General features: G+C 39.3%; 1 protein-coding gene across 1 annotated transcript; it reads right to left on the bottom strand.

The window, feature by feature from the left end:
* Window positions 1–7,270: 7,270 nt before the first annotated feature.
* On the bottom strand, window positions 7,271–12,777 carry LOC127115644 (uncharacterized). Its single transcript, XM_051047135.1, has 2 exons — window positions 12,201–12,777; window positions 7,271–9,138 (listed from the first exon to the last, which is right to left on the bottom strand). The coding sequence occupies exon 2, from the start codon at window positions 9,087–9,089 to the stop codon at window positions 7,368–7,370; it is 1,722 nt and encodes a 573-aa protein (XP_050903092.1). The 5' UTR covers window positions 9,090–9,138; window positions 12,201–12,777; the 3' UTR covers window positions 7,271–7,367.
* Window positions 12,778–20,786: the final 8,009 nt, after the last annotated feature.

The following is a 20,786-nucleotide window of genomic DNA, read 5'->3' as shown; positions in this document are numbered from 1 at the left end:
AACCAAACAAACACAATCAGGATACGGACACCCAATCGCTGGGCTTACATCCATATCCTGACACACAAAAGGGCTAACAAGCAAACACACACAAAAAAGAAAAAAAAGTGCCCGGAGAGACCTCGCACGGCCTCCTGCCTACGTACCTCATCTGGTATGAGGATCAGGGCGACGTAGTTCCCCTGAACAGGAAAGAAATTCTAGCCAGAAACCAAGGGGAGACACACTACTAGGGAGCTGTACTCGAGCCTAGTGTTATCATGCATCATTGCCCTATGTTATGGTTTCTATCTACTTGCACAACAGCAAGCTAATCTTAACCAGGAAAAAGCAAAACACACATGCTCAATCAAAATAAAGCAAACATTCACATAGCACACATTATATCCAGTCAAGTGAGGCTCAAACAAGGGTGGACTGCCGAGGCAAGTCATCTATACAGGGTAGTGTTCGCTCTTAACCCTGACATTGAGAGTCAGGGTGAAGCAGATGAAAGGTGAGTGAAGATTAGACTTCACAGCTCCTATCCCTGGCCAGGGAGAGCTTCAGACAAAGGAGCGTGGGTTCAGAATGGAGGAACCCTTCTACACTCATGACTCTGACTCGACTGTACAAATGTACAATATCTTGGGGTAATGTCCCAATGCATCAACACAGTGGTGTGAGCAGAGGGACGACTCAACAGAATAGCGGGGGATGGATTGCACATCCCTTGGGTTCCGCCGATTGCCTCATAGAGGTCTTTACCTGCTTGGGGACAAAAGTAAACAATCACAAACATCGCCTCTTAAGGAGGACTTCAGACAGTTGCCTGGCTAAATAACAAGCCAGGTCTTCCAGACTACATGGAGACAAGAGAGTCTACCTCAACTGGTTTATACAACCAAGCAGCAGCACAGCAAGTTCTTAAAGAACTAAAGCGACTATGGTACCTGGAATCAATCAAGCACAGTCAATATTCTAATCACACAGTCAAAACAGACAAGTTAAGAATCAACAGACAATGTACAAAAACAATGCAATGTGCAAAGCACAATCAACTCAAGTGAGCCAAGCATCCTACAAAATAAACCAAGTTAGTTTACAACAAGCAACCAAACTCAATTTAATCAACTTGCATTTTTCTCCTTAAAGCATTTGCATCTCAACCTGAAACATAATTCAAAAGTGAGAAACAAGACCACTAGGACAAGCCTAGGGTCCAAAGGAGGTGAAATATCCAAAACAGCAAGTGAAAATTAATCAAAATCACAATCAAACAAATTAGAAACAAATCCCATTGGTCCCCTGCTCATATCATTCGTTATCATCATTTCATAAACAAAATATCACAAAGCATGCCATTTGCAACCTCAAAAGACCAAACAGAATGATCACCATCAAATCAATATCAAAACAGCTCAATAAATTCCACAAAAATTCCATCTCAAACAGAACACATTCAATGAGTAGCATATCAATTTTCATGCAATTTAGACAAGTGTAAGTAGGGAAATTAAATTCATAAAGTTCAGACAAGTTCAAACAAGCCAACACATGGTATCAAAACAAGCACCAACTTCCATCAATCATAAAACAGTGACAATACATGATAAATGAATGGGATCAAAACCACAATGACCTATAATGTGTCTAGAATCACTCCACCAAATTTCACATTCATCCAATCAATGCCCAGCGTTTCACAAATCAAATGGTAACAAGTGTCACAAAAAATCAACAAAATGACCAAACAGAGGGAAAAATTCCAATCAAATAGGAAATGCCATCAATAAATCCAGAAGAATTCTCATGTAATCTCAACATCCCTATGCTCAATCATGCAAAAATTTGGCTCAATCCAATGTTCACAAGCACATCAAATAAAATCATGAAATTAATCAAGCATGGTGTGACACAAATTGTCACACCTCTAATCAAAAATTCATATCTCATCAACCAGGGATCCAAAAATTACAAACTATACATCAAAATCACCATCAAAGAGTCCAGAATAAGCACAAAAAATGTCATGAATTTCTTTGGAAGCATCATCATTTCATGAGTGATATGGCAAAGCATGTACAAATTGCATACATCCAAACAAACCCTAGGCATTTTATTTTTTCACACGTGCACAAAAATCATAAAATTCATCATAAAAAACTACACATCATAAGGAGAAGAATGCAAAAAACCTCAAAAAATTTGGACTATTTTTGAATTAGTTATGGATTTTTTAAGTTGTGTGATGAAATTGAAATGAAAAATGAAAAAGAAATAAGAAATAAAACAAATAATATGTGATAATGGCAAATTCGTAATTCTTAACAACATGACCAAAACGACGTCGTTGGCATTAATTCAGTGGCGCGCTCTGATTGGCTCTGAGGCGCGGGAAACAACTATTTCGAATGCAGGCAAAGGAATTTTGGATCAAACGCGCCTCTGAACACGTTCTTCGTCCAGAACGTCAACAACAATGTCCAGAAATCCGTTACGAGCATTTCTCAACCAAAACGCACATGCCATACATCAAAATCACCGTCTCTCAACCTAGATCATGGGCATGCATTCGATTTTTCCTAATTCTGAACCTATCAACGGGATCGATCGAAAGAAACTTCCTAGGTCAAAGTTCAAATCACGATATCTCTCTCTACACTCAACCAAATCAAAAACCACGAGCATCATGATAATCTACATTGGAAGATCTACACAAACCACCTAACAATTCATACAATTAAGAATTTCGAAGAATTACCTCTTGAAGATGGCAGTGCTCGATTCTTGCTTTTCCAGGTGTAAGAAGGTGAAACAGATGAAGATTATTGATGAGGAAGATGATTGGAGTGATTAGGTTAGCTCGAAACAGCACCAGTTGCAAGAATCTTCAAAACTCCATTGATGAGCAAGCTTCCAACAGTTGCAATTTGGCAAGGTTATGGCATGGATTTTGTGAAACAGTTATGCACAATCACTTGTAGAGTGTAGATCCAAGAAGAATGAACAAGATTGATGAAGATTTTGATGAGAATTGGTGAAAAATGTTGGAAAAAGTTTGAGAGAATTTAAGAGGTTTTGGATGAAAAAGTTTGTTAGATCTTGGAGAATGAAATGTAATTAGCAATTTCTGTTACAGTTAAGGCTTTATACCACTGCTTAATCAACTTCTTAATCCAAATTATCAAAATCAAAGTGATTAGCAAAAATGAGTTTTCAAGTGAAAGTCCAAAAAGTCCTTTTGCATTTTAGGCCAATATGACAGCAAATGACAGTCCACACAACTTCTAAATGGTATTTGTGAAGTGTTAGAAAAGGCCTTGTGTGCAAAATCCTTGTATTTCACAAAGTCACTTATTTTCCCACCAATTTTCAAAGTGATCACTTGAAAAATGACTTTTTGCCATGCTTATTTTTTATGAATTTTGACCATGCATCATGAAAGTACATGTGAAATAGGGTTTGCTCAAAGAAAGATCACCCAAATTGGCCATTCCATGTGAAAGTTATGCCACTTTGAATTTAGGCATTTTTTTGAAATTGATTGGACCATAACTTGTCAACCATGCATGAGAAATTCATGTTCTTGGACTTTTTGGAAAGGTTAGAGCAAGATCTACAACTTTCATGTTGGACAAAATTTCATTTGAAGCATTTTTGGACATGTAACTTTAAGGTGAAAAACTTTCCATTTTTGGAAACTTTCATTACAAGTCACTTGCCATTTTTGGAAACTTTTCTCCTGACTTTATTTTCTTCATTCTTGATGTTTGAAATGTCAAATGAAACTTGTTTAAACATGAATGAAGTGTATCCAACTCTCTCCCACCTCCAAATCCATCAGTTCAAGCACAGTTGACCACAGTTGACTTTTCTGATTGATAGATGAATTTGGCTATGCATTGATCAAGTTGAGCCTCAAACTCCTGATGAAATGGCTCAATGATGAAACCCTAGCTTCCATAATCTCAAAATAATCACATGATGATCCCCATATTGTAGACCCTATATCCATGTCATGCCCTGACTGGCCCAATGCAACTGATTAGACTGATTAGGGTTGACCAGTGGTCAAAACCCTAATCTCAAAGTATCTGATCAATCTCTTGAATCTCTTGGATGATAACAAGACCATGATGATGAAGATGTATCATAACAACCAAGATCAAGCTCAACCTCCTTGAGAAACCATGAAACCCTAATTTGAATCACACATCCTCAGATGGTTAGTGATCTAGTCCAATGAAAACCCTCAGCTTAAATCTCAACCTCTCTTATCTTCTGATCAAGACTTAGGAGGATGATTTGCACAAAGTAGCCACATGATAAGCAATATGCTAATGACTAAAAAATGCAATGCAATATGTTAGCTAGTCCCAAGAGAGGAGGGCAAATTTTGAGGTGTTACAGCTATTCATCCTATGACGGAAAGGGAGCGCAGGACTAACCTAAGAAGGGGAAAGGAACGGTCTTACGATCAGAGATTACCAGGTACGGGAGTTGGTTACACAAGGGGAAGGTGTTAGCACCCCTCACGTCCGCCGTACTCGACGAGATCCACGCTCAAAAGATAGCTCAAAGGAAAGGAAAGGGGTTGGACGGAGTCTGCTGCAAATGATCAACAAGTTTGTACTCAGACTTCTTGATAATCCTTAAAAACTCCTCGGCTTCAGCATCAAGCTCATTCTCCGGCCCATCAGGCGTCGGTGCTGCTTTAGGAGTACCCTCATTCACCACATGTTTACCTTTTGCCCTGGCTAAAGCCTCAGCCTTATCTCTCTGTTCTTTTTCTCCATCCCCCCCTCTCAACGTATCAGGCGCAAACAACCTCCCGCTGCGAGTGAAACCACTAAGTCCGGCATTATCCACCTTTGAAACGGTGATATCACTTGCAGCCTGATCTTCCCTCTTTTCTCCATTACAATACACCTCCCCACCATAGTCCCACGGTACAGCATCATCATTTTCATACGGAATAGGTCCAGGCACCGTGATGGTAACTGGAGACGCATCTGCCGGCACTGACAAGTGGACAGAATCAAAATAAATGGTTATTGTTGAAACATCCTCCTTCTTCAAAGCAACTTTCTCAAATCGGAGGCTTCCCTCATCCATCATTCTCTGAATCGTCTCCCTTAACATTACACACCCATTTGTAGTGACAGTGCAAGCAGCACAACAATTATCACAACCAGGGAAAACTCCACTCTTCATCAGATGTCTCTTGACCACAGACATTGGAGTCCTCAACTGATCCACATCCGTCACCTCTATTTTTCTTTCATCCTCAGAAATAGCATTCACCCCCATCTGACCATGTGTCGGCATGGGATTAGCATTAACATTCGGCGATGGTGCAAAATTGATGGCTTTGGAATCCACCAAGTCTTGGACAACATGCTTAAAGGCTTTACAACCCTCAATATTGTGCCCGGGAGCACCAAAATGGAACTCACACTTGGCGTTCTCATCATAACTGGCAGGCCTCTGATCTGGTCTTAACGGAGCTAACGTCCTCAGCTGAACCAACCCAAGATCCTTCAACTTCTTAAACAGAAGAGCATACGTCATGGGTGGCCTATCAAACTGACGATCTGTCATCCTTCCCCTAACTTGGTACCCAGCTCTCTGTGTTCTCTGTTGAGGTGGCTGCTGTTGCTGTTGCTGTTGTGCAGGTTAATTATCAGCAGGAATCGTTACTGCAGTAGTATGCTGGTAGTAATGATTCCTACCGTGTCCTTTCTGGGCATACACAGCACTCGAATCACCCTCTTTCTTGCGCTGACCATTACTAAAGGGCTTCTTTACTCCAGACGACGGAGCATTTCCCTGTAGTTTCCCCATTCTCAGCCAACTTTCAATCCTCTCACCAGCCACTACTATATCTGCAAAGCCGGTAATCGGACATCCCACCATCCTTTCAGCAAAAGTCCCTTGAAGGGTACCCATGAACAAATCCCACATCTCTCGATCCACTAATGGAGGTTGAACTCTGGCAGCCAACTCTCTCCACCTTTGTGCATACTCTTTAAACCCTTCATTTGGCTTCTGAGACATACCCTGCAACTGGGTACGGCTTGGTGCCATGTCAGCATTAAATTGGTACTGTTTGAAGAAAGCATCCCCCAAATCCTGCTAGCTCTTAATATCTGATGATCTCAACTTGGTGTACCACTCAAGAGACCCACCAGATAAGCTATCCTGGAAGAAGTACATCCAGAGTTTATGATCCATGGTGTAGGAAGATATCTTTTGGACAAAGGCCTGAAGATGAGTTTCCGGGAAAGAACTCCCATTGTACTTATCAAATGTGGGCACTTTGAACTTCTGTGGAATCACAATCCCCTCAACCAGCCCCATGTTTGTCATATTAATAGTCCCAGGAGAGGTATGGCTTTCCAGAGCCCTGATCTTTTCTGCTAGTACCTGAATCTCTTTATTCGGCGGTTGAACACCATATTGACTGAACTGCTCATTCAGCATAGAGAATTGATCCTCTTCCTTATCCTCCACAGCCCCAAAGTCAGGAGGAAACTGAGTGTCCTTCAGAGTGTTGCCCACAGGACTAGTCCACCGCCTGCAGCAAAACCAAAACCACCACCCTTGTTGAGGACTACACCAGCAGTAGTTGCCTTCCTTCTGGGATCGCCACCATCCCTAGAACCACCAGGACCATTGTTGGAGGTACCCTCTTGATTATTGCCACTATTGGCAATCGAAGCCAGCTCAAGCTTCTCCACTTTATCGGCGAGTGCTTTCTGCCCCAAGGCGAACCCTTGCATGGCGTTGATCAACTCACTCATCTTCTCTTTCAGCTCGAGAATGTCAGCGTTGGGTGGATCCATCATTCTGGGTTTTTTGCATCTGGTAAAGTATCTGTGCGGACGAGCTACGTGCAGAGGAATGATTCTGCGTGCGCGAGCAATGATTCCTGAGTCAATCAAACATGTTAGATACTGACACCTGCAAAATAGAAGACAAGTTATTATGATTCATGCATGAATGCAATGTCTATCCGTATGAGGAACATTCTGTCCTTCGATTGTGGCTTCATTGAGACGGATAATAATTTGACAGCAACATTCTGACATCAATCATCTGGCTTTGCCGTACAGAACAGAAAGTTGTGCTCTAGCAAAGATATCACCCGACCATGTGTGTGTTAAGTAAGTGTAATACGGAAAAGCAAATAAAGCTTTGAGATCAATCACTGAATGATAATAACCATTGCATAACAAAAGTGCGCAACACGTGCGAGAGTCATATATCATATCTGATACAAATCATCTTTACAATCCTCCAGAATTAGAAAGAAATACGAGTAAGTGAATTCCGTCAACATGCCTGACGGTAATCCAACACATGATAACAACTGCAATAAAAGTCTAATCTGAAGAAGGTCCCACAGAAGGCTCTGCATCATCGACCATCCTGGTAAACTTCATAGTGAACCTGAGCTCCGTGTTCTCCTGCTGAAGTCTTCCCACCTCTTTCTGGTGAATCTTCATCTGACGGAAATAATGGTCCCTCTCAGCAAGATAGTGATCTCTCTCGGCCATAATCTTCTCTTTCTCTTCTTCCTTAACCCTCAGCTTCGCTTCCCACTCTGTGGTAAGGGCTTTGGCTCTAGCTTCCCTCTGAGTCTTCACAAGGACTTGTCTCTTCTTTTCATCTTCAATGACCTTCAAAGCTCTAGCCAACTTCTCTTTGCTAAGGTCGTGCTCCTTCGTAGATGACTCTAAAGCTTGGCTGATCTTACAGTAATAGGCGGTGTCTTTCTCAAAACGCTTCACCTCCTGAACATGTCTCCTAGCCTGGTCTTCTACTTTCCCCTTGATTTCCTGATTAGCCAGTTGAATTCCAGCAATACTCATTTCTATCTCAGTCTTCTCTGCTTGCGGTTTATCTCTTGCCCTCCTCATCTCAAGAAATTCTTCCATACTGACAGAAGAGCGTGGCTCCTCAATCAATGGATACCAAAGATCACCCACAGGAAATGGCAAATGAGTGAGCTCAACCCTCTCTCTGAGCCAATCATCAAATGGAGGAAAAGACATGTTATTAGCTCTACCAAAAGGAATCTTGCCTTTCCTTTGAATGTTGCGCCATGCATCAGACACTTGCCTCAACAATGACTGATTACCCTCAACCGGGAAGTAGAAAGACTCCTGAATCTCACGCTCGAGGGGAGGACCCTCCATAGCAAATCCCATTTGTCTCTTAAGAAGCGCCGGGTTATAATTAATACACCCTTGAACTCCTATAAGGGGCACATTGGGAAAACTCTCACAGCTGTAAATAAAATCTCGTCTAGCCACATCAATGTGAGTCCAAACTATGTCCTTGGCTTGCAAACCCATCAACTTGGTTGCCCAATTTACAGTATGATCAAGAAAGAAAAAGGCACCCTTGGAAGGCAAATATCCCATGAACCACTCATATAACAATTGAGCACAACATCTGACCAAACCTCCACGCCGCTTCTCGTTCCGATTATGGACCGAATAATAAACATCCCCGATCAAGGTAGGAATGGGATTCCTCTGAGCAAACACCCGGATGGCATTAATATCCACAAAATTCTTCTGATTAGGGAACAGAATAACTCCATAAATGCTTACAGCAAGCAGAGCACAAACAGTCTTCCAATTACCCAAAACAACATGTTCCTTGGCCTTGGCCTCCAAGAAACTCAGATGAAAACCGGACAACTTTCCTTTCTCCTTCAAACCTTTCTTAGTCACTTCCGGGCTCAAATAAAGAGCACAAGAAATCTCAACAACATCAGGTTCTTCCTTAGTAACATAAAAAGGAATCTGGTTTCTGACCCGAATGCCCAGAATACCGGCATAATCCTCCATCAAAGGTCCCAACAAATAGTCTGGGAAGACAAAACATCTCAAACCCGGATCATAAAACTGGAGAAGAGTATAGATGGCGCTCATATCCCCATCTGTGAGCCTGAAAACCATCTTCATAATACTTCCATAAGCCTTACGGAACATCCCCACATAGTCAGGTGTAATCAATGCTATCATACCCCTCAGCACGCTAATCTCTGGATCAAAGAAACTGTAGACAACATCATCTTTTAAGTCGGCCCTCATGCTTGGAATAAGGATGTCTCTCAACCAGGATCTCAATCAAGAATGTACCCTGCATATGGATAAACATGAGTTAGATGCGGCTAAATGCAAAATGGGAATGATGCAGATGCATGAATGCAATGCATAGTGCCATCCTCCAAGACATCTGAACACCAACTGTACGGAAATTCCGGTCTCAGAATTAATCACAACCATCCAAGGGACTAAGCAACCACAAATCCAACTCGGGGGGGTTCCGAAATAAATGGAACCGGAGGATACATCACCATCATCACTGGAAAACCACTGAACGGATAGCAACAAGATCATCTGAACAAGTAACCTCAATCCAACTCAGGGGATCCGAAATAAACGGAACCCGCTCATAAATACCATGGACAGAACTCCGGCGTCTCAGAAATAAATCCATAAATCCAACTTATAAATAGAACCCAAATTACGGACCAAACCAAAGTCACCATCAAAGAGTCGCCAACATAACATGTATCTGTAGGAATCAAACCCCTCCCCTCACAGGTGAATTCTAATAAGGTCATCCTAAGGCGGATAATCGGTCTCGACAATCGGATAAGATACTCAACGGGTTTTCCCTTTCGGGTGTGCCGTGCAGCTCTCATAAGATCATCTAAACCAAATATCTGGGAAAGAACGGTCACCGAAGTCAACAACTCAAAAGAGGTAACCCAACCATCGTGGATACTCCACAAGGAAAGGCTCTCTCAGAAGAACCTCGTCCGGCTGTGGTATGTCATGTCACAACAACATGCTGACCTAACATGTGAGGCAACATGAGACCATGCTAATCCTAGGTGTATACTTGGGCTTTGGGTTTTAGCCCCACTCAGAACACCCACCCCCAAATCATAGGAACCACACTTGTCCAGAATCCAACACAGTAATAATATGATGCATGCAAACATATATGCAAATATATACAATCACAGTATAATAATCACAAATGCAATAAATAAGCAGTAAAAGCAACCCAAACTACCCTAAAAACTACGCTAGAGAGCGCTAGGATTGACTCGCTTAGAGAAGATGGACCAGCAAGAGGTCAACTTCAGTCCCCAGCAGAGTCGCCAGTTGTCGCAACGTGAAAAACAACCGGCGGAAAATACAGAGCCGCCACCGACGCTATTCATCCTATGACGGAAAGGGAGCGCAGGACTAACCTAAGAAAGGGAAAGGAACGGTCTTACGACCAGAGATTACTAGGTACGGGAGTCGGTTACGCAAGGGGAAGGTGTTAGCACCCCTCACGTTCGCCGTACTCGACGGGATCCACGCTCAAAAGGTAGCTCAAAGGAAAGGAAAGAGGTTGCTAATAAACTGCTCAAAGAAATTGCACAAACTGGAATAATAAACAGGTGAAAGAAGACGGAGGAAATGGACTCGGCAGGATGTTGCATCCTGGGCCTACGTAGTTTGTCAGAAACAAACATCAGAGTCAACGTAGTTCGGGAAAGGGAGACATGCTCGCTAAGACATCGTGTCCTATGCCTACGTATCTTCTCTATCCAGAGAAGAATCAGAGCACTCGTAGCTCGGCTAACGCACGCCGAAACAAGACACCGAAAACGGGACGCTGAGACGTCAGAAGAAACACTCAAAGGGAAACAGAATGCCAATACATGGACTTACATCCCACTCCCAACAATAACGAAAAGGAAACAGAATGCCAATACATGGACTTACACCCGACTCCTAACAATAACAAACAGGAAACAAAATGCCAATATATGGACTTATATCCGACTCCTAACAATAACAAACAAACAGGAAACAGAATGCCAATACATGGACTTACATCCGACCCCCAACAATAACAAACAAACAGGAAACAGAATGCCAATACATGGACTTATATCCGACTCCTAACAATAACAAACGCTAACCAGCGAACACCAAAGAAAAGGTTATCAGAACGAACCCCAACAAAGTAACTAACTATCCAGCCAGTCACCACAAATAAACCCCGAGTGTGAACCCCAATGTGAATAACAATCACCACAAATGAACCCCAAAGATGAACCCCAATATCAATATAGGTGAACCCCAAAAGAGTGACAAACATCACAAATGAACCCCGAGATGAACCCCAATATGAATGACAACCGTCATAAATGAACCCCGAGATGAACCCCAAATGAATCTCAAAGATGAACCCCATAAGGTATAAACATACCACACACGCCCACGCTGGACAAACAAGTACTCACACCAAAACAAAGAAGAGGGTGAACACACACAAAAACGACACAGCAAAAAATAAAAAGGGTGCCCGGAGAGATTGCTCACAACCTCCTGCCTATGTATCTCATCTGGTATGAGAATCAGGGTGACGTAGTTCCCCTTAACAGGGGTAAAACACTCTCCTATCCAGAGACCATGGAGACAACAAACTAAAAGGGAGACTAAGACTCGAGCTTAATAGTTGTCATGCAATCAATATCCCTAAGTTGAGGTCTCTAACATGCATTCAACTTCCTCAGAAATCAATCATACAACTCCTACAGAAATGGAGATGAGAAGAGGAAAGCAGATAAACACATCACCACAAGTAAACAAACATCACACTCTATATCCATACAAGAGGCTCAAACAATGGGTGGGCTTTAGTCAAGAGGGGTCATATCAACCTCGACAAACAAGCCAAACTGTAAGGGGTAATCTGTAGCTCTTAACCACTGACATTGAACGTCAGGGTGAGCAGATCAAAATGGTAATGAGGATGAGACCTCATAGCTCTTAACCCTGGCCAGGGTGAGCTCATGACAAAGAAAGCATGGGGATCCAGAAAGTGGGATCCTATTCCACTTGACAGACTCTGGACAAAAGATCTGGGGCACATGTTCAGAAGCATCAGCACGTAGTGCGAGCATAAAGAACGACACACTGAATAACGGGGGATTGGCTGCTAATCCCTTTTATCCATCAATTGCCTCTTCTCTTGGAGGTCTTGTCAAATAATACATGCCTCTTCTTGGAGGTCTTTGGGCACAATGTTAAACAAACACAAACAGAGCCTCTGAAGGAGGACTTGCCAGCAAAATGCCTGCCAAAAAGGTGACAGGACTTCCAGACTACATGAAGTAAGAAGCTAACTACCTGAGTGGTGTGTCAACCACAATCCAATGCTCAAGCAAGAGCAAAAGCAAGCAAGCAACTAAGGTACCTGTACAAAGACTAACCAGTCAGTACTTCAGTTATACAACCAGAAAACAAACAGTGAAACCCTCTAACAGCTACACAATGCAATGCATAAGTGCCTTAGCACTCAAATGAGCTCATGAGTTCACCACATCAATTACAACCCTACGAAACAAACATAGGTCAGAACTCAATGCATCTCATAAGGTGAGAGCAAACCCAATCATCAATAATGAGTATCCAAACCTGAAACACAAAACTAAGTTAGTCTATGTACATCCAATCAAACACAACAAAACCCTAGTACAAAGGTCAAATTCAAAACCTAACCAAATGACCAAAACAGAACCTATCCTTTTGCACATTACACCTTCAAACAATCCCCAAAATGTCCTCAAAAGGACCAGCCTCAAATCAATAACCAAGTGCCTCAATTTGCTTATGCCATGTGATGACAAAAAATGTGCACAAAATGAATTTCCAACTTAGAAAATTCATATCAAATCAGAAATGCATGCAATGACTTTGAGATTTTTTGTACAAGTTCCTCATGTCATGAATAATCATCATACAAAAGATTAATTCCAGAATGATGCAAATGCTATGTGAACAAAAATGCACCAATTCAATGCCAAAAATGTGACACAAATTGTCACATTATTCTCTATGTGTCAAAAATGATGATAACATGTGAGAAAAAAATCCAAACCAGTGACCAATAATTCATGTCATGTATGAATGTCATGTATGCAAAAAATTGGATCAAATGGCTCAAAAATGAGGATTTCACAACACATTGAATACACCATATCAATTTGGCACCACATGGATTCAAAAATTCACAAATAAACTCCAGACATCCAAAATTCATGAAATCAGCACCATAAAATAGTAGACATCCATACAAATCTATGAAAAAAAATTGGGATTCATTTGGACAATTTTTGCATTTTTTATGAATTTTGTAAAATGACTAAAATAATTGAATTAACAAATGAAAACGGAGGGAAACCAATAATTCAAATAAACATCAGAAAAATCCACAACCATTGGATATGGCGCGCGTATGAATCAACAGTCCATGTTTGAACCATCAAAACACGCAGTTTCATTAATTGACTCAGCGCCCAGTCATCTGTTCAACGCTAGCGTGGCTTTGGTCAAGCAAACATCATCCAATCAATTTGCCACGCAGTGCGTTACATGGATCCACATCATCCAAACCCTAAACACACTCAGACGCCGGAGCTACAGCTCTGGTCGTCTTCTCCGGCAAACCAACGGTGGCTCCCACGGCGGCGCCACCATACAAATTTCCAGAAATTCTCAAGGCATATACCATTCGACTCAGTTTTCAACGTAGGTTACAAATATCACATTCGTTTCTCCTAATTCCTCATAGATTTTGCAGATCGAAGGGAAACATTTTCTAGATCCAAACTTTCAGTCAACCTAACATCTTCAATATTCACTCATTTTCAATTCTAAACATATACCCGTGTTCTACTCAACAAGATCTACAGTTCTATATCATAAAAACAGCAAAAGGAGAGAGTGAATTTTGAGTCACCTTGGAATGGAGGTTTCTGTTCATGCGTTCTCTCAAGCTCTACAACTCCAGATGTTCTCCTTTGAGCTTCCTTTGAAGCTTTGTGCAAAAAGGAATGGATGAAACCACTTGAATTCGCCTCAATTTCCAAAATCCATCAACATGAGATTGTGCTTGGACTGCTCGAATTCTTGATGAATTGCACCAAATGATGGATGATTCTTGCTCAATGAAGCATGAGGATCAAGAATATGCAAATATCTTTGAGGTTTGTGTGGAGAAAATCCAAATTCGAAGAGAGAGAAAATTGAGAGAGTTCTTGAATTTTCAGATCTGAAAAGTTAGTTATGGCAGTTACAATTAGGGTTTGGCTATTTATATCCCATGCTAATCACAATGCTAATCCTCTTTTCCATTGGTTAATCATGATTAGTGAGATATGAAGCATCTTGCAAAAATGCAAATGGAGTTCTCCTTGCCATAATGCACGTGTTTTTCTCCATGTTATGATCTCAATCCACTTAAGAACATCCAATGGTCATGATTTGAATATTTGTTTGCTTGCATCTTAAGCCAAAAATGAATGTTGAATATTTCCTCCAATTTGCACATGTTGTGAAATAATGAATATACATGCCTCCCTCATGCATGGAAATGACTTATTTCCACTCCAATATGGCTCATGAAGAATGCTGAAATGAAGCCTTGCCTTGATTCTTTGTGAATTTTGATTTTTAGCATGATACCATCCTTTGAACCAATGTGAAATAATGTGATCTTTGACCATAATTCCTTGAAGCTTAGCTTGCACAATTGAGTCAAATGATGTCAATTTGAGATGCCTTGAACATGAGAAGCATTTTGCAAAAAGAATGAACCAATTTGGAGCATTATATCAAAAGTTATGCCATTTTGAATTTCCATGCACACCTTGTGATCAAATGATCATACCTCCTCAACCATTCATCATATGGACATGAATTAGGACTTTTTGGAAAGGGGAGACAAATATCTACAACTTTCATGTTCACCAAAAATCCATTTGAAACATATTTGATATTGAAAAGTCAAGTTGAAAGTGGACTAAAAACTTGCCAAATTTGGAAACTTTGAATTATAGGTCACTTTCCATTTTTGGTAACTTTTGCCATGACCTTTGAATCTTCAAGATGAATGTTTAAAATGATGAATGGACCCCATTTAAACATGATTGAGGTGTCTCAACTCATTTCCCCACCTCATAGCCTTCAGTTGACTGCACAGTTGACTTTTTGGTCCTCAAATGACCTTGAAATGCCTTGATCCACTTGAGCCTCTACCAATTGGGGAAATTGCTCAAAAATGAAACCCTAGCTCATGTAAGCCCCTTATGATAACCATGTGATCCTTATCCCAAGAAAATACCTCATCTCTTTGAGAAACCCTAGTTGGAAGAATGGCATTGATTAAGGTTGACCAGAGGTCACAACCCTAATCCAAAGGAACTTGAGAATGAACTATGAAACCCTTGATGATGATAGAACCATGATGATGGTAATATATTCTTGCAAACAAGATGATGCTCAAGACCTTTGAAGAATCAAGAAACCCTAATTGAAGCCCATACCCTCAGATGGTTAATAATCAATTCATAGAGACCCTCAGGCTTGAATCATGTAACTTCTCCATCTTTTGAAAAGACCTTGGAGGATGATCTTCTTATTTTCATATGAAATGTAAAATGCAATGCCTAATGCTCTAAGCATGAAATGTAATGTGTCAAACTAGTCTCAAGAGGAGGAGGGCAAATTTTGAGGTGTTACAACTTGCAAAGAGCTAGAGGCAAGGAAGCTCACTTTGGAAAAGTTGATTATCAAATTGGAGATGTCTGATGATGGTGTGCTTGGTGAAGCTGCTGAGGCTACAGAAGGAGCTGCAAGGCAAAGTGCAGAAGGTGAAGAGGATGCCAGTCCTGATGATGGCACTGATGTTGAGGCTGACTCTGAGTCAGATGATTAAATCATTTCCTGTATTTCTGTCATTTGTGTGTAATTCTGCTTATTTTGGTCTGTAATTTATGGTGTTGCTTTGGAAACATTTTTGACAAAAAGGGGGAGTAACACCTGTGATGCCCTAGGTCAACAGATTAATTAAACAGATATTGAAGATCCTCTAATCCAGAGGTTGTGCTGCAGCTGATGTTCCACTTCTATGTGTGATGAGTGTGAGTGTGTTATCTGTATGTGTACTGTTGTTAGAAGTTTTTATTTAACTTATGTGTGTGTGCTGCTGTTAGAAGTGTGTGCTGCTGTTAGAAGTTTTTATTTAACTTCTATATGTGTTGAGTGTGTAGCTGCTTTGAGTGTATTAGCTAGGTTTTTTCCCTGCTAGATGTGTGTTTTCCGCTGCTGTGAACTCTGTTGTGATGCCAAGTTGTTTTAGCCAAAAATTTGCCAAAGGGGGAGTTTGTAGATGTTTGATTGGCTGCATTTTATGTTAAAATACTAGCTGAACTCTAATGTCTTGACTGATGTCATGACATGCTGTGGAGATGGTTGATTGGCTGCATTTTGTGTTAGAACACCTAACTGTACTCTGATGTCTTGACTAATGTCATGACATACTTGAGTAGTATGCTGCAGGTTTAGCTAATACAGGATTTACTGAATGTCAAACTAGATGTAATGATATTCATCCCTGACAGCAGATACTGAGGTGCAGAACAGTTGGATGTCTGCTATAACTCAGTATTTAATTTCAGTCTATTTATCAAGGGAATAACATACCTGGCATAAGGCCCACTGTCTGAATGTCAAACTGGATGTTATGACATTCATCATTGACAACATATACTGAATAATAGGCAGGTTGGTTTTCTGCTACAGTTCAGTATGTATCACAGTCTGTTCTTCAGGAGGATAACAGACCTGGCATAAGGCCCATTCTGTAAATGTCAAATTGGATGTTTTGACATTTATTACTGTAAGCTGATACTGAAGTATAGACTGGTTGGTCTTTTACAGTACAGCATTTTGTACAGTCTGTTTTCAGAAAAATAACAGACTTAGCATATGGTCTATGTTCTGGACGTCAAACTGAATGTTGTGACATTCATTCCTGACAGCATATGCTAAATTGTAGGATGGTTAGTTTTTCTGTTTCAGTATTTTTCTCAGGCTATTTTTCAGGAATCTAACAGCTGAGCTAAAATCCAGGAAACTAACAACTAAGCTACAATTAATGAACCTAACAAATAGCCTATTTGTTAGTACCCTAATATGTGGAAATTAGGTTAACTTGCTTGAGCTTAATTTTAGGAAATACAAGTACAAGACCCAAGTGCTGCAATATAAAAGGATGGCAATCCTTCATTCGGAACTCGGGGATTTTAGGCGTGAAGATTTTATTGTTCCATCATACTTCACTGCTGTATTTTTGTGTGTCTTGTATTAGGTGTATCTTGTGAGCCAAGCAATTATCACCTAGATGATTGCATTGGACTAGGGTGTTCATTGAGTTGTAAGTGTTGTGTCACTCTAAGCTTTTAAGCGTGAGTGCTGTGTATCTTGGTTAAAGCTGTTAAGCACAATCAAGAGTTGTTTGAAGTGTGACTTCACTATTATCTTTAAACTTAATTAAAGGTTGTAATCACTGAGGTGATTGAGGGGGAGTGAGTAGGAACTCTGATCTTAGTGTAAGATTGAAATTGCATTGGGTAGGTATTAAGTGATAGGATTAAACGGTTGGTTTAAGGTCTGAATTAATACTACTAATAGTGGATTTCCTCCCTGGCTTGGTAGCCCCTAGACGTAGGTGTGTGTGACACCGAACTGGGTAAACAATTCCTTGTGTTATTTACTGCACTTACTTTTTAAGTTCTGCATAATTCTTGTCTGCGCAGAATTGGATGTCATAACATCCCGTGTGACATCGAAAGTCTGTTAACTAGAATTTCACATATATATACTATAATTGTGGTGCACGTAAGTATATTTTTTACACTAATTAATGTCAATTTATTTGGTACAAGTAAGTACTTTCAATGTTAAGACTCACTTTATTTTTTGATTTTTTTACTATTTAGGTATGTGCATCGTTTATGTATATAATCAAATAAATCAGATATTTATGGGTTCTTGGACCCATTTAGTATGTGATTTTTATTGAAATAATCACACGTGGTTGAAGTATACTTACAATCACGATTAAAAAAATTGGAATAAAGTTTATTATTTGGAAATGTTTATCCATTCATGAGTAATTTTGAATTTGTGTTTTCTCTTATATTTAGTATTCAATATTTTATCAATTACTAATTATGACTGTGTTCATTCAGTGGTCACTGGATATTGATTAACATCTATCTTCAACAAAGTATGGTAATTGTGCTATGTTCGTTAGGCAAACAACTTGATCCAAAAATGAAACGTATAGTTGCTACGCAAGTTTACATTTTATCAAACTTAGTAATATTTTATTTGACTTTCTAATTAGCGTAGCATGTAAAATTTAAATTGTTTTCGATATAGAGTTGTGAAGGAAACCAATATGTTGAAAGGAGTTAGAAAAAAAAAGACCAAAATTTATACTCTTATAGTAAGTGTATTATTTATGATATTCATTTATTTATAATTACACATGTATTTGTGTGTATTATTACTCACTATATAAAATAAATTTATATACGAGAAAAAATTCAGAAGGATACGAGTGTAAATATTATATCATAAAACATATGATAAACATTGTCTCTGTCGACATTGTTATTTCTTTTTAGCAGATTATATATATTTACACTTACTTGTTAATGATTTTTATCGCATAATAATTTGTTATTATTTCAAATCAAGTGGTCTTACATTTCCTTCAAATGTTTATAGATGTTTAACGATGTTACACCGTTCACATCATAAGACTTTAAAGACATTTGTACATGTTAGACATCTTGCTTCAATGAGATTTATAAGTCAAATAGATAGTGATTTTGTAATATATGTGTACAATATATTGGTTTTAATGTAAAGAATGTATAGATTTGTTTAACATTTTGGAAATAGATGCAAGCCATTTTGGTGCATATATAAGTATATACGAATTTTGGTACATATTTTGGATCATATTTTGTATTGGTATAAAATGTGAAGGAATTAAAAAGAATTTGGTATATATGTAGAATTAAAAAACTATTACAAATTAATAAAGGAATTCACCACAGTTGAATCATCTAACTGCGGTGAAATATGGCGAATTATCTATTTATTACCCATGGTTTTCCTGGGAATCAAACCCGGACCTAACAACATTTAACCATAATTGATATTCATGACTATGGTGAAATGTGGCGTGCTACATACTTTCTCACCACAGCCACTAGCATGTGGTGGAAAGTAACACATTTTCTATCACACCCTTTGTTACTATGGACCATCAACCATGGTGAAATCCATGTCCCAATCATGGGGAAAGATACTTTTTGTAGTAGTGATAAGAAGTATATAATCCTAGTTTGGATTTGAAAATTCTTCATCCTACAAAGTTCTTCATCCTACAAAATTCTTCTTCATCTCTTAAGAATTAGTGTGATTCTTAACTTACTATAGGGTTTGATGAAGATCGCCATAGTGTTTAGTGATTATGGAAAAATTCATTTAAGTCATGGTGATTCAGAGTCCACCATAATGTTTGGTGTGTGTTGTGTAAACAAGGAAGCGATGTACTTTATTGAGGGTGTTCTTTGAGATGAGTCTTAGTGTGAGGCTTGTATATATACATCTTAATATATAGTGGAAAATCCTCTAATAAAAAAAGAAGGACTAAAAGTACCCTTAGTTGGTAAAGGCCAACCAGGATAAATATCATTTGTATTTCTCTTCTATCTTACTTTCTAAATTCCACATTTTAATTTTTCAACACTTCACTTGTTATTATTTTTGAATTAATTATAAGTTCACAACTCTCTTCTAGTAATATAAATTTTCAAAAATAAGTGTTGAAACTTATAAAAATTTGGAAATCCTAATCCCCCCTCCCCCCTCTTAGGTTGCTCTATAGTATTTATAGAACTAGCTACATATGTGCACCTGTCAATCTTAGGAAGATCCCATGTCAGTAAACGAGTTCCCACATGTCCTCGCAGTTGTAGAAGGATTGAGTTCCCAAGATCTCATCATCCACCCAGAAAAAATCATTAGAGTGGGAAACTCTAGAGTCGGTATTGACACCTTCTTTACTAACTTTTTCAGATGGTTTAAAGATAAAAGATGATAACGATAAGTTATACACCTAGTCTGTCCCTCCAACCACCATCTTACTTTGTCAACACCAAACTTACGCTTGAATTGACACTCTAGACCTCTAATAAATCTCCGCGTATCGGGGTCATCCATACAATTTTCAACAATAGCGGGGTTAGTCAAATTGACTTCCCCAAAGATAAATCTTATCCCAAATACGCCTAGAAAACACAAAAGCTTTTAAGGTGGGTTGACAATATTCTAAGAGAACAGTGGACATGAGCATTTGATAGAGGTTAGTGATGAGGTCACGGGAAAACAACCCTTCTTAAGACAATGGACTTTGCCTTTAAGGGAACTTGCAACCTATCCACCACAACATTGGTTAGGGTGACCTACTACACGTTGAGAGCAATATTTGCAAATAAAGGTTCTCGATGGAGTACAATGTTAGGTTCTGACTAACTATTCACATAAAATTGAATGAACCTTATGAAAGAAGAAACTCGTAAATCCAACACACACTAAGTAACCAAATTTGATCAACATAAATATTGTTTAAGCTTCCAAGAAACTATAGATCACAATGAAGGACGGTTAGTAAAAAACTCTAAGGTCGACCAACAAAATGGGTGGTGCGACTGCATAAAATTTCAATCTTTTTGTGTGTCTTAGTTGTAACACTCTGAATTCGATTACTTTATTTAATTGAATTTTTATTTATTTTATTTAATTATTTGGGTGATTTAATATACTTTTAATTATTTATTTTAGTGATAGCAT

This window comes from Lathyrus oleraceus, chromosome 1, assembly GCF_024323335.1.
Source record: "Lathyrus oleraceus cultivar Zhongwan6 chromosome 1, CAAS_Psat_ZW6_1.0, whole genome shotgun sequence".
Lineage (NCBI taxonomy): Eukaryota > Viridiplantae > Streptophyta > Magnoliopsida > Fabales > Fabaceae > Lathyrus > Lathyrus oleraceus.
The sequence above is the reverse complement of the archived record's forward strand: the minus strand, read 5'-3'. Positions and strand labels throughout refer to the sequence as shown.